This window comes from Corvus brachyrhynchos, unplaced genomic scaffold (genome assembly GCF_000691975.1).
Source record: "Corvus brachyrhynchos isolate BGI_N302 unplaced genomic scaffold, ASM69197v1 scaffold91, whole genome shotgun sequence".
In the NCBI taxonomy this organism is placed as follows: Eukaryota; Metazoa; Chordata; class Aves; order Passeriformes; family Corvidae; genus Corvus; species Corvus brachyrhynchos.
The window spans coordinates 4,530,743-4,544,605 of NW_008236442.1; the positions used below are offsets into that span (position 1 = coordinate 4,530,743).

At 43.2% G+C, this 13,863-nt stretch overlaps 1 protein-coding gene across 1 annotated transcript in view; it reads right to left on the bottom strand.

The window, feature by feature from the left end:
- Positions 1-13,831, bottom strand: part of RYBP (RING1 and YY1 binding protein) — a 41,935-nt gene extending 28,104 nt beyond the window's left edge. The window contains 2 exon segments of the mRNA XM_008643614.2: positions 13,571-13,782; positions 13,784-13,831. Of these exon segments, the coding sequence (XP_008641836.2) occupies positions 13,571-13,782; positions 13,784-13,831 (260 nt within the window).
- Between the last annotated feature and the right edge of the window lie 32 nt (positions 13,832-13,863).

The following is a 13,863-nucleotide window of genomic DNA, read 5'->3' on the forward strand; positions in this document are numbered from 1 at the left end:
CTGCTGACCAGACCCACAGCTCCATCAGGGGCTGGGACATGCTGTCCACAGGACAGTTCTGGGAAGGAGCAGAAGCCAAGCTCTGCTAACACAGCAAAGGAAGACTTCTTCCCAAAGGCCACCTTCAAATTTAAAGGGAAAATAGAAAATTGGGTCTGGTTTGCATTTCCTCACAGGCACTGAAAGGTTTCAGCCATCAGCTCCTGGACCCAGCAGACACCCTCCTCGGACATGTGCTCTGCCTGTGCCCTTCCCAGCCACTCTGCCAGCCGGAATCTTCCCTGCAAGCTCCAACACAATTCTACATGCATTATTTATCCCTCTCACTAAGTCATGCGGTGGGGTAATTACTTAACTATTGTAATGATATTTTGCAATGGCTGTACTCTGTTATACTGATTTTCATGAGCTTTCTTTTGCTGCGTGTATTGAGAAAAGAGCACATTTTCCTGAGGTATAAAAAAAGCCCAAGCTTGACATTTATTTCAAGCCTAAGAGCCGGATGTCAAAAGTGAATCTTCAGAATTAACAATGTATTCTTAATTAAAACAATGTTAATACATTATTGGATTTCTGCTGTATCTGCTAACAACCACAGATGACATGTTTTTTCATTAATCTAATGAAATATAAAAATAGTTATTAACTTTTTGTACGTGTTAATGACAAAGTTTTTCCTTCCAATAGAATGTTGTTTTCCTTTTAAAACTCTTCGAGACCTCAGTTAGCATAATTACTAAACATTTGAAAGCTGAGACACTGGCAACATTTTTATTAACAAACTCAAGTCAAGACACACTGGCATGTCTTGCTTACCACCACATTAAACTTTACTAGGATAAATGCTCATCTCAGACTCAGAGAATTGGTACAGTAAAACACTGTTTAAAATCAGTCCCTTCTATATACTCAACATGATGTAAGCTACACAGCAGAGCAATTAAACAATTATTTATGTCTCCCTACCCCCAGGATGCTCTTCAGGCTATTCATGATTCAAGGTGTACTTGCAGCAGTTTTGTGGAGTGACGAACAGCATTTCAAAAAATGCAACAGTCCTGGTAGCTCAGAACTGGTTGGAAAACTTTTTCTGCCTGGAGCCAGCAATTCTTCCAGGAGGAACTTTACTTTAAAAGCTGTTAACGATAATACCCTGAACTGGCACAAGCAAAGAAAGCAACAAGCCACAGTAATCGACCTGTCTTACCTACTAATAATGTGCTGGCTATACAAGCAAAGACATGGATACAACTCCAGGGAGAAGGAATATAATCTTTTTGATACCAGTGAGCACGTATTTGAAACCTGTAGCTCTGCAAAATTTGGTAAATCTCTTGGGTTTTCCTGGGTATTTTGTTTCATTCTGCTTGAAAACAAGAAAATGTTTGGTCACCGAGATGCTCTCTTTTAAAAAAACTAACCCAAAAACAAACAGAAAAGAACCAGATCCAGAACTGTAGCAGTCTCAGGCTCTGTTCAAACTTTAGAGGCTCTAGGAAGACCAAGAGCTACGAGCAGTCTGAGGAGCCCTCTGCTTACATGGACACAGACCACGCTACTCCCTGAAGTCCTAACTCATTTCTCAAATCTTTATCTATTAAAAATATCTACCTGAACAAACAGTCTTGGAAAAAAGGAAGATCACAAAAGACAACCGTGTTAAGTTTTATGTTAACTTATTCCCTTGCTTCTCAACGCATCGATCCCGGAGGCCTGATCCAGCCCTTGCAGCTGACAGCAAAGTGCTGCACTGACTTCTGCAGCCGCCGGACATGACTCAAAAAATCAATTCAAGGGGCAAAGGGTCACATTCTCCCCAAGCATCAACTACCTGTTGAACCAAGACAGACTTGCAAATGCCAGCACACTCGGAAATAAAGCAACAAGCTGTTATTAAACTCATTTCTTAGCACAATGTCTGTATTTCCACACCCGTGACTAAGTAAACCTGCTCCTCACACTACACCTTTGTGGAAAAAAAAAAATAAATAAACCACTCATGCTTGTGACAGGCTTTTATAAACAAGTGAGTGTATTATACAGCTGTACAACTTCAGAGTTTTGAATTCAGAGTGCCAGTGGGAAAGTCAGTCTGGCTTAAAACTCAAAAAAAATGGCAAGAGGGGAAAAACTAGAGAGATGGAAATAAATCCAAACTACTGCTCAGTGCAGTCCTTCATTGTCCCTGCACACTAGGGAAGACCCTGAGAACTGTAACAGGTACATTATAATGGATCTTCTTCCATTACTTGCTTGGCATGCTGGGCCATTGGCAGTAGGAATGCCTCTTTCAGACACAAGAAGTGAGACTGTCCTCACGTTTTACATCTTTGTAAGTGCACAGGCTGAACGTGAAGGTGTGATCTCCCATGCATTCACAGGGCAGGTATGCAGCACATGGGCATGATATTCTACCTGTGTTCTGTTTGTCATCGATTTTTCTACCAATTTTTTAATTTGTGATTGGGAAAAGAAGTCATCCCCTTCATAGGGACAGGACAGCTTTTCCTTACCAGAAAGTTTCACTGTTGTTTCTCTGAATGCTGATTCAGCGTCTCTCAGGCCAGCAGTGTAAATTCCTGGCATGCACTTGTACATTCCCAGATGATGCAACCCAGGAGCCTCAAGGAACCTTCACAGGTCTACAATTCTGAATGCAAATGTGTGGTCCCAGCTGGCAGAGGTGCTGCCAAACTGTCACTGTCAATAAGTCATCTAATGAAGCTCAAAATCTCACAGTTTGAGCTCTGCTATTCCAGCCCGTCCCTGTGGACGGCCCCACAGTCCCACAGACACTAACAAAGCATGTCTCGGATGCATCAGATCTTCTTGACCTCAGAAGTTAAGCAATTTACAACAAACTTGACTCACATCCGGCAATAAGTATGCTTAATTAATGACTCTTAATTGCTGCCAGAGCCCTATATTCCCACACCCTTGACAAAGCATGTTCCTTGATCTGCTAACTCCTATGTAAAATTGCACAACTCTGACAACCCCGTGCCTTTAGTACCACATTCCTTCCACACTTCAGGAGCGAAGACATCGCTGTACATGAGAGACATGAAGTGTACAAAAAGTACCCACTACACAATTCCAGCAGCCCAACATCACTAGCTTTCTGGCTGCCCTTGCTCTTTATTTTTTTAACCATTATCTATACAGTTCAGAGAAAGGAAGATAAACACAGTTTGTTAGGTTTGACTTCAAGAGCAGTTTTTGAGAAGACATTTCAGAACCTGAAGTGCTTCCTAAAAATGAACTTTACCTCCTACAAGCTGTATGTGGACTTCATAGTGCATTTACTTGACAGAGAGGTAAACCTGTGCAGGTGAGTTACCTAACTATCCAGATTCACAGCAAGTTAAAACTCTTTTCTTCCCCCACACAAGAAGCAGTGCCCGAGCTGCCAGCACCCTGCTCACAGCGCTGGAGGGTACAGGAACACCCACCAGCCACTCAGAATAACCCTTTCCTCCCAACATTTACAGCTTCCATGTGTGCCCTGTTGGAACTGACCATCTCTGCACACAGATTCTGCTTACGCAAGGTTTGCAGCCCTGTATCCTGTAACAGGAGCACTCCTGCCCACCCCGAGCTCCTGATGGGATCACGGCTATGCCTCCCAAGAGCCCAGACAGGAGCAAAGCAGCCATGGAGGAACAGCAGTTTGCAGGTTAATTCACTCTCCCTGGGCAAAGCTGGATGAGGCCCAAAACACAAAGCTACCTTGAAGCCATCTCAGTGCTGCTGCCACGCACCAGCACAGCCCCAGCTGTCCTTTGGACAAGTCACTCGCCCTCTCTGCCTCATGCTTTGCCTTTTGCTCTGACAGAAATCCAGCACCATCACACACTGCTGCAGTAACTTCTGCAACCCACAGGCTTCCCTTTCAACACTTTTCCTCCAACTAAGACCCACCGTCCTTCCAATCAGGCAGCTGCCAGTCTTTTCTCCACAAGTCAAGCTACTTGTGTGTAAAACCACTAAGACACACACAACTCCCCCAGAATAATTCACCATTTTTATGGGCAGCATTTTCACGTGATGCAGGTTTACAAATTGCTAGTACTATGCTGAATCACAAACATTTCCTAAAGCTTATTAAGTATTTCTGTTAAATTGATCCACACCCATAGATAACAAATGAAAATGGTTTTATTTCTCCGCAAGGCACCTGTAATAACGGAGCAGTGGCAGCAAACAGGCACCAACCAGCTCCCTGGTCCTATTAGCATTACAGAGGAAAGCCTCCCCTTCTGCTGCTAATGATGTGCTCTACCCTGTATCCCCAGGAGACAAATGACTGCACTGGCTGATTGACTCCATCACAGGGCCATCATCCATCAATGTATTGCCTCTCTTATTGAAATCTCATCTCAGGAAGAGAAAGTGCTCAGTGCCACTTCCGAAAAAAACAGTGAGAGCACTTTCAGAATAAGAGCTCCAAGATATATAATGAGAGCCAAATATTTCAGCAGAGACACACATTTCCAGCAACCTGAACAGATCAGCATGCTTTGTCCACCCAGGACAAGTAAGATTTATGTCCTTCTGCTAAACTAGATCTTTTTTCTTTTTAATTAAACAAAGGAATGAAACACATACCATAGACATAAATTTCTCGATCAAATTATAACACAGACAGTGAATATAATCATACAGATTAAAAACGGCATCCCAAGGATATTTAGCTAGCTGACTTGCTAAAGGGTGAATTCCAGCATCTCTTACACCTAAATCACATTAACATCATACAAGCCCCACTGTCATCTGCAAATAGAGGTGAAAGAAAATTTAAATCCTTCCATGTATTTATTTACTACATGGACAACAAAAAAAAAAGGGAGCAATCCTATTCCATTAATAAATACCCCTATAATTTATAAAATTATTATAAAATGCTGCATATTTGGGACTGGGGTGCAGGGAATAACCAACACTCACCACTCATTGGGCAGTTTTCTGATCAACTTTACATCACTGAAGCCACCAAATCCCAGCAGTTCTGCATCCTCTCTCCCCCTCCCCAAATCGACCACGTGAATCTGCACATGAATTACCCAGACACAGCTCCATATGCACAAAAATAATTTAATTCAGATAAAATATTTTAGATTATGATCAGTCTCACTTCTGTCTACTCAAAAATATAAATCTGAAGAAGGCAGCTTTATCTCAGGCAAGATATTTTGTCTCACTTAGCACCTCTGCATGTTACAAACAATTCATTATAACTCTGAAATCCCTATGAACAATCTGCTCGAGAAAACATGTCTAAACATTTATTCCTTGTTTAGCCCTAAACAAAATCCAAAACTGACTTGTTTTGCTTCCATTTTATTTAAAGACAACCAATTTGGTAAGATCCTAAAACTAAAGTTTTTGGAACTTCTGACCAGAGAATCATAAAATTGCCTGGGTTGGAAGGGACTCTAAAGATCACCTTGTTCCAACCACTCTGCCATGGGCAGGGACACTTTCCACTATCACATGTTGCTCCAAGCCCCTTCCAACTTGGTCGGGAACAGTTCGAGGGATCCAGGGGCAGCCACAGCTTCTCTGGGCAACCTGTGCCAGGACCTCACCACCCTCACTATGAGGAATTTCTTCCTAATACCTAATCTAACCCTGCCCTCTGCTCAGTTTGAAGCCATTCCCCTTGGCCTTCATGCCCTTGTAAAAAGTCCCTCTCCAAATTTTTAGTATGTTGATCCTTGTGGCATAAGGGTGTACTCCACAATCCCAGGCCAGTGTCTAGGGGAAGACCACATACAGTTCAAAATCAGGTCTCCTGGTTTCATGATCAATATTTTAGATCCCTGTGGGCCCTTTTCCTTGTGCACTTCCAGTATTACTTAACAGAAGATTGGCTGTGGGTGTACTTTGAACTGTCAGAAACACAGAGAGAACTTCAGGAATAAAATACTACCGAAGCAACACCCAGTTTTAACCAATTAGATTTGGGTTTTGTAAGGAATACTTGAGATTCACATTTGGAATGCACTGAGCTACTGAACAGTCAAACAAAACCCACTGGGCCAGCGAAGAGAAGGGATGCTTTTCCCTCTCGCTTATATTTGAGCCAGTCAGAATTACTATCTTTCCCATGTTTAACAGGCAGTGATTTTGCTGATGTACCAATTAGCACTCTGCTACAAAGAACATGCTCCTAATTAATAGCTGGTTTATGGGAAGAGCAATGTTAAGGATTTGGTTGTACCTCCAGATGTACCAAAAAAGTAGAAAAGGACCTCTGGTTGATGTAAAGGAAATCTGTCTGCACAAAGAGACAATCAATGTATTTAGCATATGTCAGCTGTAAAAGGAACTTACATAAACATAATGGAGGCATTTCCACACTATTTCTGTTGTATCCTGTAATCCTGGACATCTGCTTAGGGTAGCATGGATGGGCTACTCAGTGTTCCTGGTCTGCTTTTTTTGCTGTGCCCTTAACATGAAATGGCAATAAGGGTAATTTGTCCTTACCTGTCTGCAACATGCACACTTTAAATAAGTACTCAAACCCTCCTGGAAGACCCCTTCCCTCTGGAAATGCCCAAATTTCTCCTTTTACCTTGTGAAGAAAGAGCCCAGTGCAAAGATGCAAAGTACAGCTGCAAGACACAGCCACGGAGAGAGTTTGTATGAATCTTATTTCAGGTCAGAACTACGCGTTACAGAACTCCAGCGCACCTTGCGAGTGACCTACATTACAGGACTGGAACCCACTAACCTACAGAACCACCTGAAATCCCACAAAATAGGTCAGTGGGTTTCCTCCTAAGAAGAACTCCCCAGACAAGGAGAGATGCACGTGAAATAAAGGACAAGCAGAGCACATGCTTTGCCTGATGCAGGAGCCACGTGTTTCACCCTGCTGCCATATTCCTGCACGCCAGCAGGACTCCCCAGAAGTGCCATGAACTTGTGTGTTCCTCACTGAGGGACCCTGGAAGGACCTGTCTGTTTGTTCAAGCCCAATGGAGCAGGAAGAAAAGGAGCAGTGCCACAGCAAGGAACAGTAAGCCTACCAATAATGCAAAGCAGCTAGAGTACAAGCAACACCTGATTCAAGATCAGCAGTGAACTTGCCTGGAGTTATGGCAGGGGTGTCCAAGTTACAGCACAAAAGCCAGGTGTAGCCAGCCACAACAATCTGTCCAGCCCACAGCACACTTCTTGACTCCTTTCACCCCTCATGAGGGTCTTGGGTCTCATGCATTTTTTTCAGGGACCTAAAAATTCAGCCAAAACAGAGTCCCAGAGTGCTGCACACTGCTGCGAACACCAACACTGAGCACAGGACACACAGCCAGGATGCCACAGGAGCAGAGGGTGGCCACAGGGAAAACACTTTGTATCCACCACTTCCCCCCTCTCAACTATCACTACAGGCAACACTGCACACTGTCTTATTTCCAGTTCACCCAATTCCTCTTACCAGACAAACCCCACATCAGGGTGCAAACACACCCACCAGCCGTGCAAAGGCAGCAGCCCCTCCGCAGCAGCAGCTGATGGGAACATGAAACAATCAGGGCAATTAAGAAAGGCATGCAGAGAAAGTTGCTCCGCATTCCTCTGCCTACCAGTTCCCCACAAGGACCTGTTGGGAGCCAGGGGTCAGCATCCCAGTGGACGCAGTGTCTGCTCACAGCAATAAAAGAGAGTTGCATGCCCTCTCCTCCTACACGCACATACATACTTTGATTTAGATTCCCGTCTCCCAGAAAAGCAGCCTATGGAGGAAAGGAGAAATGAATAATATCCACGCTGCATATCATCAGTGATGTATTAACACGCTCAGTGTCGCAGTTTATCCATTAGATCTTTAGAGAGTCTTCAAGAGAAATCAGAGATTGACACTAAACCCTACCACCCACAATTACTTAACCCAAACGGGTAATCTTACATAAATATTATCAACACCCCTTATCCACGCTGAAGATTTTACTATTTAACAAATAGATCTTTTTACCCTAATAAAAAAAGGAAAACAACAGATATAGCTGTTATTCCTTAGTAAGACATTGAGAAAAAACCACAGTGGTGGAAGCAAAGTGAGTCATGGGAACCACCATACTCCCTACTGCATTTGCCACCCACAGCTTCTCAGGTACCCAAATTTGACAACCATAGCAAAGGGGTATTGCCTTGGTGCTGCACGTCAACACTGAGGATTCTCCCCGCTGAGAATTATTTCCCAGAGGTGCTGAGATCTAACAGAAATCCTGGGGTGATGGTAATGAGATCATTAATGCCAGAGCCAAACACCACAAAGAGCAAATCAGGACACAACTCTCACTTCTTTCAAACAGCCAAAGTACAAGACACAGATCTTATGCCAGGGTTATGCTTGCACCAGGCTGACAGATAATCTGAAGCTGAACAGTTTCATCTGCTCAGCTGAAGCCTCACAGACTAACTTCATGCTAGTTTAAAAAGTAAGTGTAGCACGAATCTGTACCAGAAGTCAGTTTATAATGGATCAGTACTCCAAGCCATGTGGCCGAGACACATGTGGTCCTGCAATACAAGTCACAGATTCAAACTTGGTGTGTTGTCAAACCACAGCCCCAGAATCAAGGATTTGCTGTGAACCATCAGCATTGTCTGCTTGTCAGATGGTGTTTGCTCCTGCCCTTGGCTCCTCTGCCCTGGTGGGTTTGCCAGACCTACAGAAGTACTCCACAAATCCACAAAGTAACAGCCACTTACTTTTAGGCAGTGCTGGCAAATAAGGTATGAGACAACAGAGATTTCAGCAACTCCTGGCACATGGGCAAACATTTTGCAAATAGGTATTGTACATTCCAGCACTCAGCAGTACCCAGGCAGAGTAACACTGCACCCCCATTACCAGAACAGCAGTCCCTGAGGGGACACATCCTCAGGATATGGATGGTCCAGTGGAACAATGGCACAACTCCAGGCTGATAGAGCCCATGCTTCACTCCTCCTAATCCAACAGCCATTTAAATTCAGCAATCAACAGGAAAAACAGGGATGATTTAACAATAGATTTAAACAACCAAATAGTAAAACAAATATTCCAGAGTAAAAGCACCAACATCGCTTCCACAACAGCTTTTTTCTAGACAAGTTCTGTATTCCACTTTTATGGAAATTAAGCCACTTAAAGGCCAGCTATGAATGCTAAATAAAACCCACCCTAATGCAGGTGAAAGCTAACTTGACAGAACCAAAGTAAACCACTTGGCTTCCAACCTACACCACAACCACACATCATGCAAGGGTTTTCAGAACAGTCCTGCAAACACATGGCAAATAAGCAGGGCACATATTAGTTGTATGAAGGTCAGGATCATAAGCCTGATTCCTCATTCCAGGAATAGCAGGACTATCTGGTGCCTATTCTGGTCAGCCCAGCTTGGATGCAGAAGAAAATACTTTTCCATAGTGACATGGACAGTAGTTTGCATCCTTCAAGGTGGTAGTTCAGATCTTGCAAACATGAGAATTTTCTACAGAACTAAAGAGAAACAAAGGCCAGTATCTGAGACATCTGTTCCATACCAGAGAATTCAGTTCATAAATATAAACAGTTTTAGCTCGGTCTCCCCTCAAAAATAAGGATGGCAAAAGGGTGAAGCACTACTGATATCACTCCTTGGGCTCTCCACAATGAAGTGTACATTCACATCATTTGATGCAAACTCCAACCCCTGCACTTCAGGAATACAGGTGTTAGCAACAAATAAAACAGAAATGCTTGTTCAATTTATACCTTGCAGAGGACACACACATTTCAACTCAAATTTGTACTAAAAGCTCCCATTGTTTTGTTAATTTGCATATCAGACATACAATTGTTGCTTTCACATTTTCCACTGACTTTAAGTGCATTTCTCTCTACTCAAGGCACATTCATAAGAGGATGTGGAGTGTGGAAAAGGAAAGTATTCATCCCAAATTTAGAGAAAAAAATAACATCAGAGAAGCTCCACCACATCACATCGCTTGCCTATTCATCCAGAAAGAAAGTTTCAAAAACCAGTTTCTCTGAAATCATAAGGAGGGGAGCAAATACTCTCCTTCACAATGAAGTCTGAAAACAATCCCAAGTAGAAATACTTCACAGCCCTGCCTGGGAGGAGAGAGGAAGTTACAAGAGGTGTACGGGAACACAATATATGTAAACCATCAGAGAACCAAAGGAGAAGAGGAGCAAGAATGCCATTAAGAAAAACAAATAGAAACAGAGAGCCATCACCTACCCCCAAATAGGAACTCACAGGAAATACAAGGCCAAATCCTGCCCTCGCATTCTTAGGAAATCCAAAGCACACTTTCCTTCCGTGTTTGAAGAAGTAATGGATATTGGAAAGGAACATGCGTATCTGGAGCAAACTTCCCAGCAGAAGCTTCAATTCCAGTCTTCTCCTGAGTGCAGGAGCTGGTGTTGCTATACCAGAGCAAACCACCAGAAGAGCCACAGGACACCAGTGAAAGTGGTGACCAGCACCAGTTCCCTGTGCTGTGACACCAATAACAACCTCCAGGAAAGGAATAAGGCACTATAAACCCCAGCTAACAGCTGCCCACTGCTCACTCCCCAGCCAGCTAAATCATCATCTCACCCAGCTGAGCGCTGTGTTGAACAGAGCTGGTGTCTTTGCCATCATCCTCACAGAAGTAAAAAAAACTCACCATACTTGCCTAAATAGAAAGTGATAAAAGTTTAACCATAAAATAGCAAGAATCCAGGTGAGGAAAGGAAGCTAGTGACGTACTGTAACAAATCCAGTACTCAAGTGCTACAGGTTTAATGTAATCTTTGCAAAACAATTCTTCAGAGATGGATTTGACCTAATTTTTATTTAAAAGTGCACCTGAAATATTTATAAACAGCCCCTTGAAAAAACAGTTGAGTGCAATTTAACTGTTTAGCCTCTACAATGATTTTGACTTGGCAGGTCAACTCTAAAACTCACTGCTGTTTGAAGCTCCGTTTATGAGATCCTAGGGAAAGGGGATAGTTGGATCTGAGTAGATAAAACTTCTAACTGCTGCCAGCCACCCCTCCCACATGCCAACAGATTATATTGAGTCTGAAGAAATATACACACGGTGAGAATTAGCTAAGGGCCTCACCAGTTCTTAAATCAGAGAATATTTATCAGCCAAAGTAAATTCCACAACAAATAACTGGTTTCACAGTGGAGGGAGGGGGGAAGTAGGTCATACCAGATCTTAAAAAAAAAAACCCTGGGCATGCTGTGATTGAACACAATAATTTGATGAAAAACAGTTGCCTCACCATGTCTTTCACTACTTGGTTGAGTTTTTTTTTAAAGTGAGTTTGATAAATTTCCTGTAAGTGTTATTGAAGTAAGTCACAATGAAGCAAGGCAGTTTTAACTGTGGAAAAGTGTCATCAACTTGTCAAATTGCAACTTAAAAGTCAAGCTCATCAGACACCTTATATTTCAAGTAATAAATTATCAATCATAACTCATCTTTACATCAGTCATTTATTTAAAAAATTCTGAATAATTTCCTGGCATTGACTCGTACATCACATACTATAACATTCAAAGTAACATCACAAATAGCTCTGACCTCCCAGAACTTCCCAACACACAATGCTCTCTCACAACACTCAATCACTCCTGCTTTCTGTTATATTTATTCATAAATTATATAAATATGCAAGAAGACATGATGGGCCATTGAATATTTTAAATACTTTCTCAAATTCTACAAACAAAAGCAATTTTAAAAGCAGCAAAAATGAATAGAAAGCTGATGAATTAAATGAATTAAAATTAGAAGCCATTCATAAGGGTCCATTAAAAGCTAAACAGAATTACAATGTTCTAGACCCGAGGATCACATCTGCAAGTAAGGCTACAGCTCTTAACCTGAAATCATCGACTGCTATCGCTCTTAATGGCCCTTTAAAAGACAAACCATCCTACTACTGCAACAAACAGTTTGAAAATTATCTTTAAAAAAAATAAAAACGTAAGGGCATGTGAAAGCAGGCTGATGCTCTCCAAATGAACAGCAGCATGGTGGCCAATGAAAATAACAGTGTCTGATACAGGATACATCCCATCTGGGCTCTATATCTGATTAGGGCTCTCCTCCCACTGACACCCAGGCAGTGGTGTGACACTGCGGGAGCGTGTGGGGACTGCACAGCCATGCTCCGGAGGAGCGGCTCGGGACCAGGCGACTGCAGGAGCAACACATTCCACCTGAGCCAACGGGGAAGCCAAGGAAACAGAAACACACACCAATCAAACGTGCTGGGAAGGTTCAGCTGCACGACAAAATGAGACTGAACAAGTCAAGAATCAGCTCCAGGTACACACAGAACACCGCTGTCCCAAAGCTGGACCTTACTCAATGCTCTAACCATGCTATTTACAACCGGATTGAGTTCAACACCTCTGTACATTTTGTAATAAGAACAGATACTTGTAGCTGATGTGCATCACAAAACACACAGTGAAGCACTACAGCGCTCTGTTACTGTAACTCAGAGAGTTTCAATGGCCCGAAAACATGCTCCCCATTAAAAATGTAGGCACTTCACATTGTCTAAAGCACAGTGCGAACAATAACAACCCAACACGCTTTCACCTCCTTTGTCAATCAAGCCAAGACAGCCAAGTCATGCAAACAGCCTGCTGATGAGAGCACCTCAATACACAGCTGCACTCAAGGAAAACGACGCCTTTCACAATGGAAACCTCACAGACTATTTCTTTGGCAGAGCACCGCAATGGGAACTCAAATTTGGAAGGTACAATATTAACAAAAATCAGAAATCAACATGGTAGAACAAATCACAAAAAGAAAGAAAGCAGAGCACCACATGCCTGCTTTAGTGTCAACTGATACATCCAGGACAAACTTTCTGAACCCTCTAACTGAGAACTGGCAAGTTTGGGAGCTTTTTTTTTTGAGATTAAATTAACTATTCCATGTCAGATTCACCGCCTCATAAAGACCTTCACAGTTTCTCGGAACAAGGCAATCAGAGAGACCTGACAGCTAAAGCTTTCAGAAACCCGCACCATTCCCACACTGAGCACAAAGCCGATTCCTTTCTGATGACAACAGTCACCGAGAGATCAACATCTCAGGGAGAGAGTTATTCTCACGGCATCTTTAGTTTCAGCCGTTTCCTTTCTCACTCCCTAATCCTCAGTCATTTCTACTCCTGTAGAAAACACAGGTAAACCTCCACCCAAACCACAGAAAACCACCTGCCCCAAAACACAGTCAGAGCGTTTCTGGCTGGCTGTGCATCTCCAAAAGGTTCTCTGTACACCAGCAACAACAACAAAAAAGCGCAGAACAACAAAAATATTCAGGTTGCTGCCACATCCACGAAACACATCTTCCAGCTCCAATTAAACGCTTGAAAGAGAATTTTTAAAATCCACAAGCTTTTGAACGGGGACAGAAAGGACTGCATCGGGGGAGAGAGGGGATGAAACCAGCCGATATCCAGGCAACAGCGAAAAAAATCAACAAGTCGGCGCAGCCCAGCGCGGAGCACAAGCCGCGTTGAAAGGTGCGGACGTACCTTGTGGAGGTGCCTTTCCTGACATCGCAGATGCTGCATTTGAAGGCTTCGGCGCTGTTTCTGAAGGTGCACACGCTACAATCCCAAAAGCCTTCGTCGGCTGCAGGTTTAGCTTGCCTTTTCGGCCTTGAGGAGGGGGAGGGAGAGGGGAAGCGTGTGTGTGTACGTGTGTGTTTGGGGAGGAGGAGAGAGGCGGCGGGAGGAGGAGGGAGAGGAGGAGGAGGAGGAGGAGAGAAAGAAAACACACACATGAGAAACCATGTTACAGAGCCCCGAAACCCAGCGCCTGCTCG